Below are 27,251 nucleotides of genomic sequence, written 5' to 3' on the forward strand. Positions count from 1 at the left end.
GGGGACGAGGAGGAGAAAGCTGTGTGAAATGTGTATTAGCCAATAGGAGGCTGATACCTGCAGTCAGAGTTGGGCTGTTGTATATAGATCAGTTCCGGATGTGATGCTTGGTTCCAGATCCCACTTCCTCACTTCCTCTCCCTTTGATCCAAGAAGTTGCCAGTCTAGTCTATTTATGTCTACATACCATGTAAGTGAAAATTCTAGGGTGCGTTCCAGTCCGGTGCACTGGTTGTTGTCCACCAGCTGTTAGCATTGTCGGCCTTGAAATGTGGAAGATATGGTCGAAATTGAATTAAAAATGTACGATGTGGTAACTCTCACTACACATTTTAATCAGCCTCACTGCACATCAAGAACATACGAATATGACTCCAACGCCGAGTTAAACTCCAAAACCATGAATTTCATACAGTCTACTGGTCATAGCAGACCGGGAAAGAGTTTACTCAGAACTCTGTTTTGTGAATTTTAGGTTGTTTATTAAAAAAAAACAAAAAAACAAAAAACAGAATAATTTGTTATTTCTAAGAGTTCCATTGTCTCATTCACTCACTAATTCTTGTACCAGAAATGTTTTATTTTACTCTGGCCCTTTGTTAACAGGGCAGCTGCATGCTGTAGCCTTGAGGCAGAGCAGGCTCCTGGTATTGTGTCTCACACTTATCTGTCAAATCCACTGATTAGCTTCCCTCCTGCTGGCTAGATGTTGATGTGGAATATGAAGTGAGCTGGCGAATACCACCAAGTGAACTTTCCCTTGTACTTTTCCCCGGCACACGGAACGGCGAACAATTGAAGTTCCAAATTTCATTTTGCTATTATCAAGCTCACAACAATTTCACAGCACAGCAATCACACTATAATGAACTTCCAGAAGCAATTAAAACCTCTTTCCTGTGGAGGGACCTTCATGAATACAAGAAAGACGGCTTTCTCGCAGCCTCTAATCACAGAGCATTCCAGCCGAGGTGTCACATTGGCTTTGTTGTTTGGCAGAAATCCCTTCAGGAGGCCTCAGTTAGGTCCTCTAATCAACATGCTTCCACCTGACAAAAACTAATGGGACTTAATTGGTATGGCACGCCACTGCTTCCCTCACACTTCAAATCGTAACCTCGACCTGAAACACATCACAGGTACTGTAGCTGAGCGTGTATTGGCAGCAGACCTTGTTTAAACGGGATTCACACATTATTTTAAGGTTTCCAGCTGGTCTAGCCTGAGGACCCACATATCTCCTTGGTGACAAACCGAGGTCAAGTCCAAACATAGATTTACTTTACACCTGCTCAGTTCAATTTCTGAGTATAAGAGCAAATGTAAACATCGTGTAACTGGGACATAAATCCAGGGAATACAAAGACGCACAACAAGGAAGTGCAACTCAGGCTATAAAACCATGATTAAAATCCTTTTGAATTAAATCTGGTTTATTGAGGCTTCTCAAATACCACTCAGTTTTTAACATTTAATATGCCTAATAAGAGAAACAACAGGCCAATAAAGCAGGTGCTCCCCTCATGGATAAATAGAGGAAAAGTCATGCTTAAGGGGGTACTCCAGTGATTTAGAACAGCACTTCTATAAAGTCAGGGGACTCACAAAAGACACATTAAAAAGATATGTTCAACATGAAGTAGCAGAGGGTAAGATTGCCTAACTTTTAAGTAATGTGTAGTATCTATCAAGCACCCAAGACAGTGGATTCTCCATTTGTCATGATGGAACTTAGCAGAGTCTAATTAAAATCTCTGTTTGCTGTAACTCCAACGTTTTTTCTTACAACATGTTCCCAGTTTGCAAATCCATCTTTTTGTTCTAATTTTGTATTTTCCAAGCTCTGGTCTGGATTACAGAAGACAAAAGAAATGTAGTTGTTGATTTCTTGCTCGATCCCGCGCTCATACGAGATTTTTATCGGGAGAACCCACACAAGTCCGGTCGGTCCGTTGAGGGGGTGTACTGTGGTGATTATAGACTTGGTTTACTTTGTTGTTCTGGATTTCCGTTGTTGTTTCTGTGTGTTCAGCTGGTCCTTCGGGCACCGGGCCGTAACACTTGTATTACTTTGGTGATATGGAGACAGTTTAGTTTTGTAAAATCTGACCTCAATCAGACCACTGTACTGTTTAAAGGTTGTAAAAATGGTTTGAAATGAGTTTGGCAGCAGGACAACCTTGTTCCAGAACAGCTAGCATTAGCTGCTTCATGTTCCAGTGTCCCTACTGCCTGCCAGCATTGGTCTTTTACATCAGGGAGGTCATGGTAGCATTTACACAGTGGAAGAGCCAGGATTTATTCAAAATTATTTATATAAATGTTGAAAACAAGGTAGAATTGCCCTTTAAATGCTATTTGTTACTGTTGCACAGCTTCGCCAGGTTCACAAAAAATATATATATATATAAATATAATAGCCCATTTAACCTTTTTTTTTGTTTGTTTTTTGTTTCGACAGTCATCTTTGCAGGAAAAGGCATATAGTTTTAATAGGTGAAGCAATTTTTAAAATTTTAGGCTTTTTTTAAGCTTTGGTAGAGAGTGACAGAATAGACTGGAATCATGAATAACAGGTTCCCAAATAAAACAACAATATTTAACAAGAATTCAGTAAAGAACAGCTACAGGTTTTTTGTATTAGCAATTTCTAAATCTCTGTTGTAGGCAGGGGCTGCAAGGTGGCTCGGTGGTTAGCACCATCACCTTGTAGCAAGAAGGAGTTTGCATGTTCTCCCCGTGCAGCAGTTCTCTCCAGGTTCTCCGGCTTCCTCCCACAAGGTCCAAAGACATGTTGAGGTTAATTGGTGATTCTAAATTGTCCGTAGGTGTGAATGTGAGTGTGCTTGGTTGTCTGTCCCTAAATGTAGCCCTGTGATGGACTGGCGATCTGTCCAGGGTGTCCCCTGCCTTTGCTCTAAGTCAGCTGGGATAGACTCCAGCCCCCCCACGACCCAAGTGAAGACTAAGCGGTGTATAGATAATGGATGGATGGATGTTGTAGGCAGGGTTATGTCACACATCTCAAGGCACCAATTAGAGTTTAGCAACAACTTACTCAAGAAACTTGTTGTAACTAAAGATTGTTTTCTCCTAAGTTTAACTGAGTTTGTTGTTTATTTAGCGTTGATGTTAGGAGGAAATTTGTAAGTTTAGAAAGCAAGTTTTTAGGGTCTGAGTTTAAACAACTTGGGTGCACATGGGCAACTCATTGACAGGATGATGTTTAGAGTATGACCAACGTGGACTTTCGACTTGCCAGCTTTCTATTTCCATGCCAAATTAAAGTTATTTCACTGTTTCCTTCCAAAATTTAATGAGACTCTCCGCTTTCCACCCACACTAATGTAATTCTTTCAGGGTACGCTCTGTATGGCAGGGTGACCCACAACATCTACTCCTCCGACCTCTGAGGAAGCAGCTCGTAAATGAAATATTAATTCCAAAGTGTTATTTAACAACTGAATAATCAAATGTGCAACAAACTTCCAGTTTTACCACTAACTTTCAATTTAGCTGCAGTCAGGAGCGAAGTGCTGGTGTAACACTATTTCAAAGTATGTGATCATAACGGAGGAGCATTTGAAAATCAGTCCTCTCCATTTCTGGGAGTGACGACTCATGTGAAACTCGCTGAAATTGTGCTGATGTGATGCAGTATATATATACTCCTCCATCTAGCCCTGCAAGGAGCTTAAAATAAGCACATACTGCACATATTGCTTGACCCAGCTATGATTACTGAAGCTGCTCTGCCTTTGTTGGCTTTTAGGCTTAAACCATCTGAGGCCACACTGATATTCTTCTTGACGGTTGGACTAAGTAGTGACAGTCAGGACCTGAAGCGTCTCCGTGCAAAGAGAAGTGCTACACAATTGTCATCATCTGTTTTTGTGTTTTCAGTAAGAGAACTAAACCTCCTCATCAAACAAAGAATGAAAGCCTGTGGCCTTCATACCAGATGCAGCGCTGCTAAATGACGCGTCTTTGTTCCAAATTTTGGTGTATTTTGCTGCTAAATGAACACGTAATTTCTCCTCTTGTTTGGGGAAAGCCTGCATTAATAGCAAAAACAGTGTCTTAATTGTAATAACTTCTCACCAGAAAGGAAAAAAAAAACTGTTCTCTCAGTGACTTTAAGTAAAGAATTTAACTGTGACATTGAAAGTGCTGCAATTCACAACTAGGTTTTCTCGTTAGTGGCATTTTGACACTGAGCAACTATGAATAACTGTCTAATGCTATATTGTCTGATGAATATGTAGTTTCCAGACGTAAGTAAGGTGTGGACGGCTCAGGTGGTAGAGCGGGTTGTCCTCTAATCGCAAGGTTGGCGGTTCGATCCTCTGCCCCTCCACAGTCGAAGTGTCCTTGGGCAAGACACTGAACCCGAAGTTGCTCCCAAGTTGCTAGCGCCTTGCATGGCAGCTCTGTCGCCATTGGTGTATGAATGTGTGTGTGAATGGGTGAATGAGAAACATTGTAAAGCGCTTTGAGTGCCACAAAGGTAGAAAAGCGCTATATAAGTGCAGACCATTTACCATTTACCATTACTTTCGATATGAACTCTGGAACTCTACTAGAGGGATAAACACCATTCTTCCAAAAGGTGTTCCCTCAGCTGGTGTTTTATGTTGGCGATGGAAAACAATCAACCGTCCAAAACCTCCCTTAGATTTTCAATTGGCTTGTGGACTGGATGGAGTCCTTGTCATTGTGAAGATCCCATCAGGATATATATATATATATATATATATATATATATATATATATATAGACTGGCGACCTGTTCAGAGTGTCCCCTGCCTTCGCCCTAAGTCAGCTGGGATAGACTCCAGCCCCCCCCGTGCCCCTAGTGAGGATTAAGCGGTGTATAGATAATGGATAATGGATATATATATAAAATATCATTGGATGAAGGTGATCGGCAGAACAACTGTGTTTATTTGCAGTGACTCTTCCCTCTAAGCAGACAGGTGGACCCAGACCACGCCAGTAAAATGCTCCCCACAAAACCACATGAGATCAATCTATTTCTGAACAAGACACATTTTTGGCAGGTTGAGACTTTCAGTAATCAGGAGCTGCAGTGTGATTCCACAGATGCTGCATTCTGCTCAATAAAATTCTACAATAAATGAGTAATTAGTTAAGTTATCCATCCTAAATGTTATTGTTCAGTTTATTTATTAGTTTCTAAAGAGAAATGCAAAACATTTGATCAAAGGAGCTGTTTGAAATGTTGCTGTACATTTAGTTTTGTTTTCCTCATGAAAAATTGGTTGTCAAAGAGCTTTTGTCATAATTATTGTTGATGAAAGCAACAGTTCTAATAAGCAAACTCCAAAACTTTTTTATCTGCGCACCATCCTTTTTACCTCTCTAAATTCTCAGAGTTGCAAAACGCAAGTCAAACACAAATTCTCACTCAGTTTCACGCATTTTCAATTTGAGCAAACAAGTCTTCAACTGACTTGATGCTGGTCAGTTCAGACCTTCACCTGCCGATATCTGTTTTTATTTTTTCCATCGACTGTGTTTGCAGTAAAGCCGATAAAGAAGTTGAGATTTGTGAGTGTTTAAGGGAACCTCAGTTTGACCAAGAATAGACATTTGACTCCTATCACAGCAAGGATGTCATCATCTTGTCATGCTGTTATTCTTTAGTTGTATTATGAAGTAAATAAAAATGTGCTGAAAAACCACTGATCAGTTATTTGAAGTCCCTGAAAACCTATTTCTACCTGTTGCTATGATCGATAAACACACAACGCTTTGTGTTACTTCACACAAGAGTGTTTTTGTCCTTGCTTCTCTCGTGGGGTTGAAGTGGGCGTGGTTCAGCTGGAAAAAGATGATGTTACAGGATTCAGCAGCATTTAAATCACAATGTGTGGTTATTGGGAGATTGTTTACTTGTGTTCCCACTGTCCATCAAACCACACCCACACACCGTCTTCCCGAACACTGTGAAGCTCTTAATGATTCTTTTCTTCAACTTTGAATGTTGAGCATTTAGTTATAAATATTTTATGTCACTAAGAAGTGTTGACATTTAACATCCATGTTTTCAGTGGATTTAAGACAGATTGTCGAGATAAAAGAGGAATATATACACAGCTGACTGTACATTCCCCCCTTACTGACTGCACACTTTTTTTTTTTTTTAATCTTAAATTGTATTAACCCTATAGTCCCAGAATATTCTCAGGGTCATTTGACAGTGTTTATGTTCAAGCTTTAATGTTGGTCATTATGAAGGTTTGCCTTACATGCTGCATCTTGTTTAAAACAGTCTAATCCATTCAGATCTTCCCCAATTTGATCTGATAATATCAGTAGATTTTTTTGATTAGCTTCTGTATCAAAGGGAAAATCTAGTTATTAAATTGTTGCATTTTTACACATATCTTACTATAAAATTCTGGCAGTAGAGATCCATCCATCTATTGTCTATACATTGCTCTATTCTCTGCAGGGCTGCGGAGGGGTGGGGTCGATATCAGCTGATTTAGGATGAAGGCAGGATTCTTCCTGGACATGTCACCAGTCCATCACAGATATATTTTCATATGTATGAAGAGGAGATTGTTTGGAATCTGGCAATGTCACAATAATGACAGTGGGTAACTGTATGTCATTGAAAGTCAGTAACAAGTTATATTATCAGAAAGAGTGAGCACTGCAGCTTGTGTTGATAAGTTGCAGACCTACATTATGAAACAATAGGGACTTTGTGAGTTATTCAACTGAGAAGCAAGAGTGTAAAATATCTGAAGCATTTTTTTTTTCCAGATGTTTTTTTTTTTTTTTACAACATTTTGGAAAAAATTGTACAAATATGTAACAATTGTAACATATCTAGATATTACATTAACACAGAAATGCAAAAATGAAAATGAGACCAGAGTACTGGATGAGGACACACGACTGTATGCTGGCTGTAATGATCACATGATTACTTTAGATGTAGATTAAACATTGTGTTTCTGCAGCCACGCTTCATCACACAGAACCAGTGTTGTTGGAAAGGTCATGTCATGCGGTTTCATTTGACAACTTTGCTGCAATAAACACTTCGAAAAACAATTCAGCCAAGAAGAAGGGATGTGATTTTTGGACAGGTCCGACGACCTCTAAGGTTTAATTAACCTATTTGTTTGTATTTGGCATTGCTGGAAGCTGAAGTGCTCACTGTGGAGCTTCTGAATTCCACTTTCAATGTATGTATCCACATTTTGTTGTGAGTTGTTCTGGAGCACACAGTTGATTCAGCGCACCTTCCTGCCAGTGGTTTCATACTGACTCTCTGATGGTGGCCATGAAACAGCATGTGTCAATAAAGAAAAGGCAGGGAAGCACACTTCAGACTCTTAAACACTTTAACCTAAGGTCATTTTTTGAAATTTCCACCTAAAAAAATAAATAAATAAAAAAATCCCCCAAATCAGTCAATAACAGCTCCACAAATGCGAGGCCCAAATGAATAACCTTGGGTTCTATGGATAAGAGACGTTTGGGAGGATTTTGAAACACAATAGTTCTCCTTGTCATCGCCAGACCATGGTGACATTTGACACACTTCAGCCAAAACTGAATTTTTTTTATTTCCACTTCATCAAAACTGCAAATTAGAGACGAACTAACAGTTTACAACACACAGATCAGTGATGTTATTAGCTGGTTCTAAAAATTCTAAACTGCAACCTTACCACATTTGATGCAACAGAACTGAAGCAAAACAATGCTGCATCTATTCTAATCACACAAGTACCCCACTAAATGTGCGACACTCGACAACCATCTAACAATGACTGTTTTTTTGCATTTTAATGAGAGATGTCGCCTCTTCCCGGCTTTGCAGATGTTTTTTGCTGAAGGAAAACATCTTGCTATTTGTCACACCTGAAGTATATACACAATGTGTTGTTTAGAACAGCACCTCTAATTAACCTTTAAACACTAACTTCAGGTGGAGTTTCTATTTTCCAATAGACAGACGGATGCTACATACGACCCAAAGGTTTTTTGTGGTGGTGGAAAAACTGAAAACTTACCTGTGTTGAGGTCCTTGTACTCCTGTGAAAAGTGCTCATTCTGGTGCACCCATTCCCCATTGCATTTGAAGAAGATCTGTAAGGCGGGTGCAGCTCGACAGCGCAGTTTGATAGGGTTGCTTTTGACAATGTAGGCGTCCTCGGGCTCCTGGATGAAGTGTGGCAGGGTGCCCTGCACCGAGGGTAGGGCGTCGGGTTGAGCATCGCCTGTGGCACCTGCAAAACCAACACCTCAGTTACCATCTGAGCTATCGCCCGAGTTATTTTGTCACCATTACATTTTCGAAGAACAACTTTGAAATAAACAATGCCAGAAACAAAAACAAAGCTATTTTCAGTTGGATGCGCCATTTAGCATTCAAGTGCATTTTTTGTTTCACTAACAATAGTTTAACGGCAACTGCTTGAACATTTTCGTAGATTGCTCAGTGGACAGTGTTTTGAATTCCCCATTCATCAAAAAGCTAACATATTGCAGAAAGGCAAAGTATACACAGAGCACAATTTGTCCGTTTGAGCAAAGCTGTTCTCCTCAGAGCAATTTGCAGATGAATGAAATCAGAGCGGAACAAGTGGAGAGGAATTAGGAGGGGACTGATTACTCAAATTGTGGCTGTGGAGTCTGAATACATCTTATCTCAGCCACAAGGCCTGGATTTTGGTCGACACAAAAACAGCCTTTGTGCTGGCACCAACGTGTCAGCGTCTTTAACGGCAGGTTACCCCCTTTTTTCCCTTTCAGTTTGGTGAGCGCCCGGCCCAGTTCACAACTATTGTTCGTTGTGGCAGCTCATCGATCTAAGCGCAGTTTTGGAAACACGGATCTTTAAGATTGCGGGAGCGTGACTTGGTCTATTTTTTTTTTTTTTTGGTCTGAAGCTAGGTCTCGGCCTCACATGGTGTCCTGTGCTCGTCTCCTGTGGGTAAAGCACAGAAAGCTCTGTGGGCTGCAACAATAAGGAACAGGATGTTTGTGCTCCTGCCATCCCAGGGATCCTTCTCAGAATTACACCTCAATCCCATCAAGGCAGCTCCAGCTAAGCTATTCAGTGCCGTAAAAGCCCATGAAAGCTATTATGCCCCCACCATCAAATCCAATTCTGTACCTTGAAATCGAATCAGCCTTCTCCCCACCTCTCTCAATCAATGTTGTCCTTGTTAAATGGGTAAATGAATGGATGCAGGTGTAAAGAGGGGCCACACATAAAACAAACAGGTTGGGAGGTAAATGAACGGAAATAATATGCTGCCATTACCCACTGTAGGACAGGTGGACGCCTCGATCACACTGTTACCTCATGTACTGACTGTTCAAACTACCATCATAACCCACTTTCTTTGTGTTCAAAGTCCTCTGACAGGCAGCACGGTGAGTTACATGATGTATCGTTGTAATTTAATGTATAAGTTCAGAGCATTCAGAGATTCTGTGCCATTATTAAGGAATAATGACATGAAATTGCAAATGAAAAGCAACGATGTAAGTGAATGCATTGTTCAAACATGAATAGATCTGCAAACGGTGGTGCGACAACAAAATTTGATTAATATTACCAAAAAACAACAGGAAAAATAGAGACAGTTCTGGAACAAAAGAAATAAAATAAGTTTTGCACATAATAATAAAACAAAAACAATAGTATTTAGGTAAATAAATTCCTCCAAAATTTGAATCACAAATAGAAAAAAGAAAAAGTGCAAAGATTACAACAAAGGGTGTCAGACTGAATTCCACACTCATTTAAGGAAAGATACTGTAGATATAGAGAGCTTGTCTCCTCAGCAGAGTATTATTATTATTATTATTATTATTGTCCTCCTCCTTTAACCTGATCTGTGCCGATCCATCCAGCATTAAAGTGAGCTGCCACTTCAGGACTTTTGTCCACACACTGCTCAACAGTTCTTGCTTTTAAAAAGCACTGCGTTTTACAGACGTAAGCCAATCCCCATTTTATGAAGTAAATCCAATTTTTGGTGTGAGAGGTGATAATTCTCTTTATTGGCAGCTGTTTTCTTTGAACTGAAGTCAGGCTGCACGCACTGACCCCATCTGTGGCTAAGGAATTGAACAAGGTTCAGGAGGACAGTCTGCTCTTAAAGTCAGCTTTTTAATGCCAGATGATGTTTTTACACCAAGTGTGAAATAATAAACATACATTTTACATTTTATTCAAAACACAGTGGAAGAAAATTAGCAAGTACCTTTGTTCATGTAGTTGTCAGTGCTTTTCCGACTTGAAATACTTCAAAGCAACTCTGCTCCTTCTATTTTATATACAGCTCCCAGTTATTAAGGATTAATCATACAGTTTTGCTCAATGGAAATCAGACTCCGTTAAAGCTTCTCCCTATTTATTTTTACATTAATTCAATCAACCATTTTCAGTCATTTCCCTCTCAAACTTTTATCTTCAATCAAGATGTGCATCATCAACACTTGCAGATTTTTAAATTATACTTCATGTCAAGGGAGAAAAAATATTGTATTGTGTTTTAATGGCAGTGCATCTTTTCAGACTTGTGTAGGGGAGACTGTCTGGAATCACTGTATAGATAATAGCACAACAACACGTATAGACGTTACCACATCGTTGCAATTTTAACTAATTCAGACAAGATGAATGGAGACTGACACAGAGCTGTATTAAGGTTGTAGCCTTGATTAAATCTCATGTAAATTCAAAATGATTTTATCTTGTTGACACTCTGTCGCATTGACAAGCACGTAGCATTGTTGGAAATGTCAAGTTGTGCAGTTTTATTTGATATGTGCTACACCTCCCTGCAATAAGTACTTCCAGAGCAACTCAACAGAGAAGAATGTTTGCGAATTTGGTCCAAATTACAACTCTGTATTGTGGAGTTCTACTGCTTAAGCAAAATAATCGGGATAAGATTTTAAGATGTTTTCAGATTTTGGTAATGAGAGGGTGGTTGCTCTGATGGAGGTCATGTCACTTGTTTTACTTGCTGCCGCAGGTGTCGCCACAGCAACCAGAGAAGCTACAGCGACAGGAAGGATGCTGTAGGTGGTCACAGGTGCTGAACCATCTAAATGACACCCGTCAGCAGCAAAGAACAGACAGATCAATAGGGGAAAACAGTGTGGGGAACACACCGGCTTCAGCCTCTGATTATCTGCTCTAAGATAACTAACAATGTTTGTGATGCTAATTAGCAAAACTTGCTATGGCCTGTTTTGAGCTACAACTCACACAATTCGCACTGTGTAGCTGTGTTATGAGATTATTATTAAATCTGAGATTAAGTCATCACCCTGAAAAAATACAAAATGGAGCTTGTAACATGTGTTAAATGTGGCACAACCATGATTCTTGTCTAAATCTAACCAAGTAGTTTTGGTATCTAAACTTACCCAGACATGAACTAAAAACACATGTAAGCAGCAAAAACTTAGTTAAAAATTAAAAACAAACAAACAAAAAAAAGAAAGCAAGAAAAGAAATAACAATGACAAAAAAAACTCTAGTTATAGTTCAAGATGAGGCTTAAACTCAAATGGCAAGTATATTTCTTTACTGTAAGTGCAGGACCACTGCCCTATCACCTTTAAACAGGCTGATAACGGCCTACTGAGCCTACCAGAAGGTGGAAGAGCTCCCTGCTGGTTCATATGTATGGGAACGATCTGCCATGATAACAGGCGTTAAATGAGCTGATAACATCTGAAACAGCTGCATGGAATTTGAATAAATCGGAAAACATCTGAATGACTTGGTAATGAGAAACCTGAAAGAATGAACACCTGCAATTTCTCCATAACAGAGTGGCAGGTTGACAATGGTCTCGTTGGCCTGTTTTCAGACCGTGAGTCAATTATTTCCTGCTCCTATGTGCTGGCGGATGACATGGACACAGCTGGATGATAGGGGGACGTATACATCACAGATTCAATTTATTATTACTAATATTATGTCTGTCTGAGCAAAGGAACTCGTCCCAGTGCACATGTCTGATGCAACAATGACTCCTTCCTGCTTCCACCCACCTTGTATACATTTACTGTCATTTGCATGTTTCTACCACACATGGATTTAAGAGACAAACAACAGAAAAAAAGAACATGTATTAAAAATTTACTCTTGATGTTTGAAAATTATAGCCAGGGTGTTAACTTAATTAGAGGTCTTGCACTGAGGGGCAGCAGTCTTTTTCTGTCTCTATGCTGTACATGACCACATGTGGATTTAAGCCATTATACGATCTACTGCTTTCCACACACAGTGAGCTTGATTCATCTTAACTCTGCTGTAAAAAATTATACATTTACGACATCAAATAAAGCATTCTTCCTCTATCTTTTGTGCAGTTTTTATGGCACCCCTGAGTGGTAATTATCATTCACATCTTTAGGCAAATTGTTGGATTTTTTAAAAGAATGTGAGTACTTAGTCTAACCTGGTTGACCTGTGGCTAACTATGAGAAGCTGTTTTCAAAAGAACATTGCTGGGCTCCATCTGCTCGCTGTGTGTCCTGCAAACTTTGGAGGCGTGTTTTTATTTCTTTTTTTTTTTTTTCAAAAGAGCCCAGCTTCTCTTGCTGAGCCCACATTAAAGTGAAAGCAAGACAGCTCTTACATGACTGCCCATCACGCAGCGTCTTTTAACTGCAGATACGGAGATTAGACTGTTTTAGCAGCTACAGCTCTGCAAGTGTATTTAAATTTTAGCTATATAAATAAATAAGCAGCGCGCCTACAAGTCGTGCGGATAAATAATGGCTACCGTTAACCCTGATGCAATTTCCGCAAAACAATGAGCATTAAATCTACTTTTAAATAACCCTGTGACGAGGGAGGAGGATCATTTAGGAAGCTGATTACAGCAGCGGCCACGAAAACACTTGCACAATACTCCCTCTCTCTCTTTTTTTTTTAATAATCTCATTTACCGTTTGTTACGACTTAAACTGAGATATTGCAGCCTCTTCAGTGGACATTTATGAACCACCAAAATAGCATCATGAATAAGTCAAGCATTATTGGGGGGGTCAAGTTAAGAGAAAGGTGACTTTATTAGGCCCTCAATGTTTTTTTCCATCCCGTTGCAGCTACAGTTAGGGGACAGAAGAAAGGAGGGAGCTGCAGAAATGCATGGAGACACATAATAAATGCACATGCCTTCATACAGGGTGGTAGTTGAGAACATGTCCACAAAACTTAAGGGTGAAAATGAAAAGCTCTAATCTATGAAGCTTTATTTAACTATTTGCTCACCAGATCATGTTGGCAACAACATTAACCAGACTTCAGAACAACAGAAAAAAATAAGCTGCATGTTCTTTAATGGTTCCCTCTAGTATTTATCAGGGTCTTCTGTATGCCACCTGTCTTAATGTGTTGTGGCAGGGCGGAAAGAAAATATTTTATTTATGAATTATTTATGTCATTATTTTCTCTAAAAATGCTAAATGGTTTCGTCCCTTACATAACAGGGAATAATTTAAAGAAGAAAAAAAAAAGCCCATCACATCTGCACAAAACCGGGATGATACATTCAAATGTCTTGGTTTTCTCTGAGCAATTTTTAGTTGGACATTTTGACTGGAGAATTACAGCAGTGTCCTTGACTAGATAACGACCGCTTTGCTGAACCTTGTATGACCAAACTCCTAAAGTCCAAACAGCTTGTTTTAACATCTGGTTTAGTCACACAGACAATTAAGTCAAAATATAATATCATTAGAAAGGTCAGAGGCAGGACTTGAGATCTACTCTTCTTGGTGAAAGTCTGCTCTTTCAAAGTGCAACTACACTAACATTAGAAAATAAAAAAAAGGTGACAAAAGAGCTCTTATTTAATGGGGTGGTAATGGCCTACTGTGCCTATTAGAAGATGCAGGAGGTCCCTGCTGAATCATAACAGGACATTTAATGGGCTGATAAAGTCTTAATCAGGTGAGCCGGCACTAAAACAACGAACATTTTTTTCAGGAAATATCAGTATTGGAATCGAAATGATGGACCTTTATGGTCGTTGTTACATATGTGAAATATGTTTAAGGCTATAAAACACCACAAAGAACTCACCCTTTACTGTGACAAAATCCAAAGTTTAGTTGACCCATCCATCCACCCAGACCTCCTAACCCAATGGGCTTGGTGGTGCCACTAATTGCGACTCCCCTCATCTCCTCACCACATAATTACGGTTAGGAGTATATATAAAACATCTATGGGTCGCAAGCTTCTTCATGTTTTTTTTTGAAAGAATACTGTTAATTTCTCCATTAGCGCTCTAGAGATTTGAATAATTAGCAGCGCATGATTATTTTTCCTTACATTTTTTAACCATCTGTATGTGTTACCCTGAGCAACACATTGTATAACCCAATCATCGGTTTTTAATGAGTCTGAAAGCTTTGACACTGTTCCAAATCTTGACAACATCATCCTCATTTTGAACTTTCCAAAAAGGTTCGAATTCATGGGTTAATTCCGCTATTATTCAAAAGAACATTAAAGCTTAAAGGATTAACGCGTTTATTGAAAACAGGCACTGCCAGTAACCACTCCAATGGACACCTTAATTTTATTAGGAATCTCTATTTTTTTGTTGCTGCTCTGTTAATTACTGATAATGAATGTCAGAAACTGAAGCATGAATGCCAGTGCTGACTACGGACCAAGGAAACAGCTTTTATTGCTTTCACAAATTTATATGGCAGCCTGCTAATAAAACTGAACTTGTTCAACCAAAGAGAAACGCTGCTTCACCATCATTTAAATGCACTAACACATGTAATGGTTAGGGCATGTAATCCTCCTCCATCCAGCACCTTCCTTGCTACTGAGCATCCCCCACTCTAATCAGCTAATTGCTGCTATGATGAATAAAAATATTCTGACAGTGCAGTGCCCAGACAAGCTTCTCCTTTCACTTTTTTTTTTTTTTACATTGCACAACAACTAATGATGTGCCATGTCCTTTTCTCTTAATGTTTAAACATTCAGCACATTCAAAGCTAGGAGATAATTGGAACAAGGTGACAATCCACGCTCCATAAACCTGGAGCCGTAGCGTTGGCTGCTCCACCCGTAATGGATGCTCATAAATATCAGCCTTAATGAAGGAAATGACTGTGGCGCCAATAAGTCACTTATTTCCTCATTACGCTGGTTAATTTTAACACTGCCTTGAAAACGCTCCCCCACCCTATTTGCTGCCAGTCACAGGTTTCCACCTGACTTAGCATGAGCCTCGGTGCAGTGGACCTGCAGCTGATAAATGTCCTGGGTATCAATCTGCATACAGGGATACAGACGACATGGCATCGGTGCTGTTGGCTCAGACTGGCTGACAATGCTCCGGAGCCAGGGGACCATGTTGAACAAAAACAGATTCAAATCAACAACAAATCTCTTACAGGCATGCCAGGGCAGTAAGTGCTACACGGCCTGTTTGGATATGCAAGGAAGACTTGAGATAGTGCAGATTTTAATGATGAAGCTTACAGTCAGGGAGTTATAGCAGAACAGCTTTTGATTTTTAGAATATTATTCTGCTCAACTAATTCTAAGGAAACAAGTCGTGATTGAAGCTTCTTGAGACTGCAATGTTATTCGTACATCACAATACAAAGGTGTTCGACGACATACAACAAGATCCATCCATTATCTATACACCACTTAATCCTCACTAGGGTCGCGGGGGGGCTGGAGCCTATCCCAGCTGACTCAGGGAGAAGGCAGGAGACACCCTGGACAGGTCGCCAGTCTATCACAGGGCTACACTTAGAGACAGACAATCAAGCACACTCACATTCACTCCTACGGACAATTTAGAATCACCAATTAACCTCAACATGTTTTTAGACTGTGTGGGAGGAAGCCGGAGAACCCGGAGAGAACCCACGTTGCACGAGGAGAACATGCAAACTCCACGCAGAAAGATAACAGGCGGTACCAGCAACATAGGAAAATTTATTGCCGTCGGTTCTTAGGTCAGGGGGTTCACAGCAGCACACATTTGAAGCCAAGTGCAGATATGAAGACACTTAGAACCACAGAAACGTACTATTTATACTACAAGACAGGGCATGTCTGCGAAACTAATAAAGGGATTCACTTCGATTCTCATGGTTGATGTCATGATTTGATTTGGAATCAGTACTTGTTTCAATAAAAGTAAAGGGAGCACTAATTTGAGGCTCTCACTACAGGTCACTGTGTACAAAAGCCTTCTTCACATGTATTCTTTGTCCATTTAATTACAATATAAATCATTAATGTACTGATCTTCATCAGCACACTGTCAGACAAACAACAAAAGTGTAAGTACTTGAAAATATTCTTTTTTTCTTATTTCAGAAATGCACTCGCCTTCATTTGTGAAACTTGTGGCAGCATCCTGTCTGCTACTTTACTGACCAACAACACTGGCAAATGTCTTTTGTACCATAGAAGGTGTTCTCAGCTGTGTTGTTGCTACTGTTTGGTCTACATTAGTGGAGAACAGCCTGTCTACTGCGCAGTGAGCACAGTGGAAAGTCAGCGTTATCCACAAGTCTGTACAGGCGCAGGTTTTTTTTTGTTGTTTTTTTTGTTTTTTTAATGAAAACAACTGCAAAGTTATTCTTTTCGCCCAAGCACAGTGTTGTAAAGTGCTGCAGTGTGAGTTACCTGTCCGGCTTGTTTGCTAGTGCTGGAGTTTGTAGCTCCACTCTGCCAGCGCAACACTATCGGGGGGAGATGGTGTATGAAGCTTCAACGGTACAATCCACATGGGTCTAAAGACCAGATTATTAAGATATCAAAGTCACCATGCAACCATATGTTTGCCTTTTTTGAAGATTTATTACCAGGTAACCATTGTGTGTGCTGTACTCTGTTCAGGATCTGCACTGTTGTATCTTATTTATTCTGTCAAACATACTGTAGCTTTATACACACGAGTAAAAACTGGCTTTTGGAATGTGTGAATTATTTCAGATTCGCAGAAGGATGATTCCCATAAGCACTAATTTTCTCAGTCTTGCTAACGTACAAAACAGTTTTTATTTTTTAATTTTGGCACAGCAGTGCCCAACTGATGTTACTGATTTTTCAGCATGGCAATGTACTGATTAGAGAAATGGAGCTTTGTGACTGATGTGTGTCCACTACTGCCCTCTCTCCCAGCTCCCTGTTTATTATCACATTTTCACTGCCTACGGCTCCAAGTTGCTTCAACTACAAGGTCATCTTGTTTTTGGAAACAATAAAATCAAACAGGTCTGAAAACTGGGACGCATCTTAAAGAGTTCACAAAGTGATTCAGAGCCAGATGATCCATGATGAAGGCTTCTGTGGCAGGTTGTTGCAAAAAAAATTAAAAACATAAATCATGTTTGAAACATTTTGGTGAAGGTGGTGAAAAAGTAAAAGCTCTCTAAGTACTCAAAGTAGAAATGATTACCTTTTGGCATGATGGAGATGCTAAAGAAAAATGTCAGAAGGTTATGGAAATAATAAGGATTCTAGGGACTAGGAAAATTCACAGTAAATTTCATAGATATCTGCTGTTATCAAGCATGTTGAGGTTAATTGGTGATTCTAAATTGTCCGTAGGTGTGAATGTGAGTGTGCTTGGTTGTCTGTCTCTAAGTGTAGCCCTGTGATAGACTGGTGACCTATCCAGGTGAACCAGCCTTCACCCTGAGTCAGCTGGGAGAGAATCCAGCACCCCACGACCGGTGTATAGATAATGAATGGATATTAAAAAATAAAAATGAATAACAATAATAAAATAATAAAAACAAATTTTAAAAAATGAACTACTGTGGTGATATAACCCAAAATGTGATGTCCACGCATATGGATGCCAGGTCAGGTTAAATGTGTTAAAAACAGTTGGATGGATTGTCATATCATTTAGACCATTTCTACATATGGCGAACTGAAATAACATTGATGAGATTTTAGCATTTCATCTCGCACCACAAATAGATTGAGTACTGTTTTGTTTTGTTTTTTTTTTAAATGTCAAAATACCAGCAAAAGTAAAGACGTTCTTTGTGTTTGGGGCTGACCAAATTCTAGTGTGTCAACATACTAAACTCAACTAGTGTCACCCAACATATTATGGTAGCTGAGTAATAGTTTCTCTGCATTTTAATCTGAATCAAGGTGCTGGTTTGTTGGATGGTCTGACCAATAAGACTGCCAGTAGGCTGAAGAAAACCAAGGTAAATATCAGTGACATTAATGTTTGTTTTTTTGAAAAAAATGGGAAATGAAATTCTGCTCTGCTATATGAAATGTGCTGCAGTGTTAGACAATAGAGACTGAAAGTGTTTGAGAAATCTGAAGTGTTCTGGTGAGCTTTGCAAACAACAGAAAACTACAACCATTTTTTTATTTTTTATTTTTTTATTTCAGATAACTGCACTGGTGAGAAAAAGGACTGACCAGGAGCTCAGCTGAATGTAATTCTGAGACTGTTTCTTTTAAAATGGGAAATAATGGGCCGGGTGTGTCTCACCACTAGAACCCATTGTTGCCACTAAGATTGACAGCTCGGCTCAGCATCGATTCATTGCAAACCCCACTAAAATGAAACCCAGGGAAAGAAGAGTTCCTGCAAGATCAAGCTGACAGCACCTCATGCTTTTCCTTGCCTGGTCTCTTGACTGAGTTGGACATTACTATTTTACACAGCTGCTCCGCAGCCAAAGTCCTTTAAAACCACACATTCCTCCTCTCACATCCCTGAGATCACTGGGGACTTCTCATGGATTTCTTTCAGGAGCTGAGATAGGCGGAGGGCAAGGATGAGGAGCGTCGGCAGTGTGAGTATTGGCTTTACATGGTGAGTATCCTCTCAGCTTTTCAGCAGGAGTCCTCCTCATTTGAAAGGCAGAGAGTCAGGAGATGTCAGGCTAATCCTTGACACTAAAGGAGAAAGAGTGGCTGAACAAAAATGCAGCAAAAGGCTCCACTCACAGCAGGACTGAGAGACCGCTGAGTGAACTCTAGAACATAGGTGCTGGAGACACTAAAAGGACAGAGACTCTGGTGAACACACACCTGCAAGAACACACTCCCATTTGTGTTACTTTGTGATAAATTCACTGACTTTCACTCTCACGCTAACCTCATGAACCTTAAAACAAATCTGATTCGGAGCTCCAAGGAGCAGTAATTTTGCATCCTAAGCTGTGTATACTTTACATTAGTGCCAGTCTTTCCCTAAAGCACTTTAGGATATGTGTTGGCTGCTACTACCTTTGATTTATTCCCGCACAGTATGAAAGTGAACAGACCTGCTCGAGATAGCTTCAGTAATCCATCAAAGTGTATATGGTTGCATGTGTACATTTTTCACCAAAGTGCCTATATTTATCATTCCATAATAATGCGGTTGTGAGCAGGAAGACGCCTCCAAATTGCTGCTTTAGAGGTGCTTTTTAAGAAACTATCATATCTGAGACACTGAAAAACCGCAAACCTTGCAAGAAGACCAAATTACAATCACCAATTCACCTATTTGCTGGTTTTCTCATTTGCTTTTTTAAATGCTGGTCAGTGAGATAGTCTTAAATCACTGTGTCAGTTTTGGAACCAAAACCACACAAATGCCAAAAAAAATCACTGGTTTCTGTCTCTCAAATGTTCATATTTGCGGTCTTATTTTCCTTCTATGACAGTAGACAAAGAAACTTGTCGCACATGTACTTCATGAGACAGATGTGTAGGAGAGAGATGGGGATGTCAAAAAGTTTGAAACAGACTCCTCCACACTGTTTAACTTGCAAAAATACATTTATACACAAAGTTTCAGTGTTGGATCTTCATCAGCTAAATGGTTTGTTACAAAGAGAAGCCATCTTAAACAGAGATAATGGCCACTCCGTAAATAATCATATGTCCCATGTATTGTAGGAAGATATTTTGAATAACATACAGAAAGTTAGAGAACAATCATAAATGTTCCCCTCTACAATATATAAATACAGTCAGTTTAAGTTCCTATGAAAGTAGACAGAATATCTTTGGGGTTTGGAGTATTGGTTTGGTATCATTTTTATCACTTTGGAAGGCATCCATGAAAGAAAAAAAAGAAGAAATTAAGATAGTTTATGGCATGCAAAATACCGCTGAGCTCTGGATCGGCTTTAACTTTGTTCTTATCAGACAAAACTTTGTGGTGTTGATTTAAATGGTCAAATCAATTTGTTGCATTTTTTCATGTTGCAATTGCAACGGCTGACAGATTACCTGTTTATGGTCAACATCATCATTTCAGTAGCCAGCAGCAAAAGTGATAACACAATGTGTTTAAGTGAGTTTTTCTTACTTTAAACCACACTTTCTGGGATGTGACTATTTTGCATGCACACATTTCAGTGTCAAGGCTGAATCGACATCATGTGCAACCCAAATAAACACTCTATGTAGACAGCAAATTCCTTTTAATAATAGTGCCATGAACCACAGCAAAACACAACGATTAAGTTATTTTCTGTTCAGGTAAATGACCCTACATGAATGGATGCATTCGACCAGCCTTGATGGCTGTAAAGACACTGCACACTTCCCCTTTGATTAGTTATCATTACTAAAGTATGACACACTTGTCACTGACCTGAATTTGACAAGTTCTTATCCTTTACAATGTGTTGATCGTTGATTTATTTTTGCTTATTGGTATACTCCTAGAGCTACAAGGTGGCGCAGTTGGTACCACTGTTGCCTCGGAGCAAGATGGTCGCCAGTTGGTAATTCTCGCTGTGGGTGTGAATGTGAGTGTGCTTGGTTGTCTGTCTCTAAGTGTGGCCCTGTGATAGACTGGTGACCTGTCCAGGGTGTCCCCTGCCTTCACCCTAAGTCAGCTGGGATAGGCTCCAGCCCCCCACGACCCTAGTGAGGATTACGTGGTGTATAGATAATGGATGGATGGATGGGTTTTTTCCTATTATAAAAAGTGCAAAAAGCCATTGTCCATGATCAACAACACAAACATGGACAAAGGTGTACACAAACCCACCCAACCAAACTGAAACACACACAGCAAATACAGGTATCAACACACGGAATGCACAAGGTCATATTTTCATGGACAAAAGACAGTAGAGCAAAACAGCTTCTTCTGCTAAGTAATTGAGAAGAAATAACTCTCGGAGCAGAAAGAAATTTTCTATTTTTTCATGTGCTAGGTGGTCTGTCAAACACAGACCCAGGGGGATTAGACCCTTTGTGGGTGATGACTCAATGCGTGCAGCCTCACCGCATGAAAGAGAAGTCAGCCACACATTGTTTACAGATACACATTTTGTAGCATGACATTGTCAAGCAATATTCCCACTCCAACCCCCCCTCCCCATCTCGCCGTACGCTTCTCAGTAAAGCCTCTTACATGGCCTGTAATCAATTTTAAAAGGTTGAATGGTATGAAAAGCAATTACACGGCACATGTGTCCACTGTCAGGCTGCTAGCGAGGCTGCAGTTTGAGAGGTGGGCTCCCCAGTGATTACAGTGCATAGATCTGGAGCTGTGTCAGTTATAGGTTGTTTCTGTTAGATCCTCCGGTTACACCAGAGGCCCAAGCAGCCTTACAGGCTTGATTGACTGAGACAGCCTCTGACAGTTATTGACAGGCTGCTGCACTTCCCAGAAAGGGCAGCAGAGAGAGAGAGAGGGAGAGGGAGTGAGACTGGGAAACAAATCCCCGAGTTAGGTCTGCTCACAGATCCCGTTTCAGCTTGAACTCCAAGTAGGATGTTTGCTTTTATATTATTTGAATGTGTTTCTCATAGACTGATAGGTTGATATTGACTATTAAATATCAAATATCTACCACTTGTGATATCCCCCAGTGATACTCGTCCTCAAAGATCCTACAGAAGAGCAATGAAATGTGTTTTTTCTTTGCACATTTTACTCTGTTCATCACTTTTTCACAATAATAAAAGCTTGTTTTGCTGCTCTGTGTTACCTGATACCACACAATCTGTCTTCAGTCTGGAAAGTTGAGAAAAAGCCGTTTTCCTCAGATAAACTCTCTGTTGCTCAGAACATGATACATTTAACTTTGTGTCTTCTCTCTCCCGCAGTTTGTGTTTTATCCTCTCTGCAGGTATCCACGTCTACAGCGCTGCACATTTTTGATATAAGGTTACTGTCCTTCCCAACATCCACAGTGTTTGCTTATGCATTGTTAACTTGTTGCTCTCTGCTATCCTGTTCTCTCTACTCTTTACTCTCACCCCAACCAGTCGAGGCAAATGTCCGCCTTCCCTGACACTGGTTCTCTCTGAGGTTTCTTCCTGTTAAAGGGGAGTGCTGCTCAAAGGAAATAGTTTGGATTTTATAAAACGGAACTGAATTCAATATTGAGGACAGTTTTTTAACGAATTAATGTCAGAACCCAACAGTGTCCAAGTTTTATTCTAATAATATGTTGGAAAATCTTATGGTCATCAAAGCATCACTAAAAGTCTACATCTTGCCGCATATAGTCAGGGTAAAGGTGAACAAAAATCAGTAAAAGGAATCTGCCAACATTTTGAAGCAAGAATCTTTCTGGCAAACTAAAACCTAGAAAAAGGTGGCCACAGAATAGAGATCATCTCAAGAAAATCCTCAGAGGTCATTTCAACAAGTGCCCAAACCCAACATGTGCATGTTTTAAGACAGCAAGTCCTCTGGAGGCACAGGATTTATGACTCTGTCTGAAGAGGAGGAGGACCTCAGGTCATGGTGTTGCAGAACAATAAAGTCCATAGTGGATGGATGACTTAGTCAAAAAATTGTTGTCTTTTAACAGTGATCATAATTGTTCTCAAACTGTAACTGCACGTTTATTAATGTATGGTACCAGCAATGTTGTAACCTAACAAATTTGAAATCTTAACCTGAACTGCAATTGTTCTAAAAACTTAGCCAAGCTGCTTGTGGGCCAAAACAAAACCAAACCTCAACCACAGTGGTGTAAGATCAGAAAATAATCTTACCAATACTGACTTGAATACAAGACTAGCTCGTGTTTTCTTTTAGGAAGTTAAGTTTTAAACAGTGGCTGTTTCATGAGTTTATTTTTTTAAATAATTCTGTTAAACCACGGTTCAAAAGCAATGTCTGATTTTCATTGGTTGATTTTCATAGAATTTTTATTTATTATTACTTTTGTCAGATTCAAGTTATTTCTGTGACCGTTGTAGGTTTTTCTTTCATTAACCGAGGGGTACCAACAATTTTGGAGTACGACAACCAGTGACGCAGCTTAAAGATAGACAGTGAAAGACAGACCGTGGACAATACAGAGAGTAAAAGACGGAGACTGAAGCGCCACAGATCCTCATGTACTGAACGACCAACATACTCTGAAAACAGTCGTACAGTTCACCGGAGATAACGGAGCTACACAAAGCTACACAAAGCTACACGGCTAACTATAAAGATCTGTATTTACTGACACCTGTAACAGACACTTGGCTGTTTGATAAGAACATCATCACTGACAGCAATAAAGTTCAACATAAGGCCTCTGAATGTGTCTCACTGTGAACACCTGTTGTCCTCCAGCTTAAAGATTTCCATCACATCTTAGCAGCATCAGAGTTAGCTAATGGGAGCTAGGCTTTACAATATAGCAGCCAAAATAACTGTCAGGAATAAAAACAAACAAACAAAAATAACTACAATCATTGCAAACACCCGGTGATCAGTATTCTAAACTCATGTCATTTTCTAACAGACTACACACCAGAGCTCAGAGCTGATACAAACCTCTAAAAAACATTTCTTACCTCGACTTTACGTTTTCCAAAGCAGTCAGTCAAAACTGTAGATAATCCTCATTTCCAATCCAGTTACCGTCCTCATGATTCTTCCCTTTGCATTGTGTGCAAAAATCCATTTAGCCGTTAAAAAATAAAAATAAAAACATATGAAAAACCATAAAGTCAAGCTGTGACGTAAAGTTTGCGTTGCACGGTTTCCACGTAGTACTGGTTGAAATGCTACACCAGTGGGTTTACTGTGGTCTGTACTGGTCTGTCAATGTCATCATACTCCATTTTAGTTCAGAGATGCTTCACTGTCTTGACATGAGTTTAGAACATGACAGGGACGGAGCATTACTTCACTGCTTGACCTTACGTTTATTTGTGTTTTTTTTTAGTTTTGTTTTAGTTTTGTTTTTTAATGCAAAAGCCAGCTGAAAGGATGTTTGCATACATAACATATATTTTCAAACAAATAAAAAACGTACTAAAAACCGTAACATTCCGTTTTTGTTTTTTTGGACTTTACCGTTTTTCGTAGGAGTTTTTTGTGTTTGTTCTTTGTTTTTTTTAACGGCTAAAAGGATGTTTGCACACATTGCAAAGGGAAGAATTATGAGGACGATAACTGAATGGGAAATACCTGAGGATTATCTGAAGTTTGGAGTTTTTACTGACTACTTTGGAAAACATAAACTCAGGATAAGAAATTTTATTTAGAGGTTTGCATCAGCCCTGAGCTCTGGTGTGTAGTCTGTGGTATAAAAGGACATGAGTTTAGAAAACTGATGACCGGGTGTTTACAATGATTGTAGTTATTTTTGTTTGTTTATTTTTATTCCTGACAGTCATTTTGGCTGCTATATTGTAAAGCCTGGCTAACTATGCTAACTTGACTGACTGTTTAATTTTCCCTTTAATGTTTAAGCTCTTATCTTGGTTATTATAAGGGCTGGCCATTCGTGCGACTTATTTTTTGTTTTTTTGTTTTTTAAACAGTCTAGAGTATTAAGATCTTCCATTTCGTTTGTCGAATCATATTATGAAACAACTATGTTTTTACATTTATCTTACCGTAAACATCTAAATAAATATCAGAGCCTGGATAGTGGGGTACTGTATATCTTAGACATTGTGAAAAGTACGTTCTTACTGCCTCATGTGTGCCTGGGGCCCTCCACAGTCCAGCATCACCACTGCCTTCTTGGACACAGGTGACCTGCACCTGCTCATATTTTAACCATTACAACAAAAAGCAAATTCATCATTTTGTGTTTATTCTTGACACAGTGTAATGTCAACCATATGGAAGGGGCAATGCAGAATTAATTTCAAAACCAGATTACTGTTTGGATGACAGAGAAACATGGTGAGCTCTGTGGAAGTGGAGCGGTGGATACGGAGATAGACACAGCTGTATGCAGGTTATACAATTAAATTCAATGTAAGTTCAAAATAGTTTTTTTTTCTTTCTCACAAACAACTAGCATTGTTGGAAAGGTCAAGACATGCGTTTTGATATGATATGCACAGCACCGCGTTAGAATAAACACTTCAAGAGCAGCTCAACTCAAAAGAAGAGATGTAACTTTGAACATAATTGTGCTCAAAGTGGGTTTATGTCACCAGGCTACCAAGTGTCTTTAGCCTGTCTGTGGTGAGTCTTTCAGGGTGAGTCAGTCCGAAATGTATTGGTTGTTCCGTCAGTTTAACCTGCAAGACTTTCTAAAGTCTTGTTGTAACCGGTTGTGCTGCCACACTATCAGCATTTCTGGATGTTTGTTCACAGTGGACCTCAGAGATAAAGTTACCCTTGAAAGGTTTAAGTCGTTGTGACTCTAAAAATAGGGGTATTATGTTTGTGTGTTCAAACCTGACCTCGCTATGACACAGAAAGGCACTGACACAAAAATGAAAAATGCTTAAGGTCAGCATTATCTTCATGATTTTATTGGATTTTTTTTAAAAACTATTTTTGCATCAGTGTTATCAGAAAATACATTTTATCATACCACATAGCAATACCGTGACAGAGAATTAGAGTGATGGAGGATTTGACCTACCCTGCTGCCTCATATATAGGACAGAGGAAAGTAAAGGCAGTATGAGATTTACTGTATACAATAGACTTAAACATAATGCCCAAGTATGGAGAGCAAAGGAGACTCTGCAAGCTCAGCTTTCAAAAGATGGGGATCTCTGATAATAGAGTTGCTGATGCTGATTTCCAACATTTTTACAGTGCAAGCAAGTCAACATTTCCCTGAAAGCTAGTGTGGTATATCATTAACTATGCCATTAATGGTCAACCATCACTTACTGTAAATGTCAGCACACCATTATCAAACAGCATTACTAGAAAAACAGACCAAATAACATATAATTAACATGGAAACGAAGAACTTGTTATAGACAGCCAACCAGCTTAAGCTCCATTAAAACCATGAAACTATATTGTCACAGAATCTGCACATATCCTGCCCCTGTCGGATCCTATTTGAGCTCAGCATATTTTCTGTGTCAACAAGTTGACAGATGAAAACCTGTGAAATTCTGGAAGATCACCACCAGACAAGGAGAGAAATTTCCCCATTAGCATGCATCCAGGTGTTGTCATCGCTCTGTGAGCCATTTCAATCATCCTCCGTGCTCAGGCTTCATTGCTCTGTGTGGCTGGTGAAAATTCTGTTGGCATCAGCAGCTCATTTAGGTGTTGATTATCACATAAACAAGAAAAAAGAAAGAGGCAGAATTCTTGCCAGCTCCATAAGAATGTAAAACGTAGAACACCAAAGTGTTCTCTATTGAACAAACAGAAATGCAATCATGAAAAACAAAACAAAACAAAAAACATTATTTTGTAAAACACTGAGCAATTTGTGAAACACTTGAAAAGATTATTAAAATGTCATCAAATGGAAACATTATTTCATCAGTCCTTCCCATTAATTCAAAATGCCTCTTTTTCTGTTTCTTTTACCAAATGCCATTTTCCCAGTGCCATTTTCATGCCCAAATATATTTCACGAAGTCACTTTTCACAACAGTGTTGTTGTCAGTGATCTTTCACCTTTCTTAAGAGGCACGAGGCATGTGGCTGATAAAAGGTGAAGGACGGCGACAACACCACTATCACACAGAGCGCAAGTTTGATAGAAAAAGCACCACGAGTATTACTGCGCCCGACAAACAGCCAAGTTACAGTTTATATTCACATCTGTCCAGACTAGTACAACATACTGTATGTAGTCAAGACTTTGTGTAAGTACATTGAGAGAAACTGTCCAACTCCTCGTAGATGTTCACATTTTTGGCTAACAAAGCTGATTCTGATGGAACACAGTTGTAGCCACGATGGTAGACGATGCTTAAAATATGGATGCTGCTGCAAATAAGCTACAAATAAGCTTCACACACATCTTCAACCCAGCAGCACAGAAGATCTATACAATCATTACAGTTTCAA

General features: G+C 39.5%; 1 protein-coding gene across 1 annotated transcript in view; it reads right to left on the reverse strand.

Annotated features, from left to right (window-relative positions):
• Positions 1-27,251, reverse strand: part of unc5db (unc-5 netrin receptor Db) — a 246,866-nt gene that overhangs the window by 131,458 nt on the left and 88,157 nt on the right. The window contains exon 2 of the mRNA XM_008276956.1: positions 8,058-8,288. Coding sequence (XP_008275178.1) covers positions 8,058-8,288 — 231 coding nt within the window. The remainder of the gene's footprint in view (positions 1-8,057; positions 8,289-27,251) is intronic.

This window comes from Stegastes partitus, unplaced genomic scaffold (genome assembly GCF_000690725.1).
Source record: "Stegastes partitus isolate 25-593 unplaced genomic scaffold, Stegastes_partitus-1.0.2 Scaffold84, whole genome shotgun sequence".
Taxonomy (NCBI): Eukaryota; Metazoa; Chordata; class Actinopteri; family Pomacentridae; genus Stegastes; species Stegastes partitus.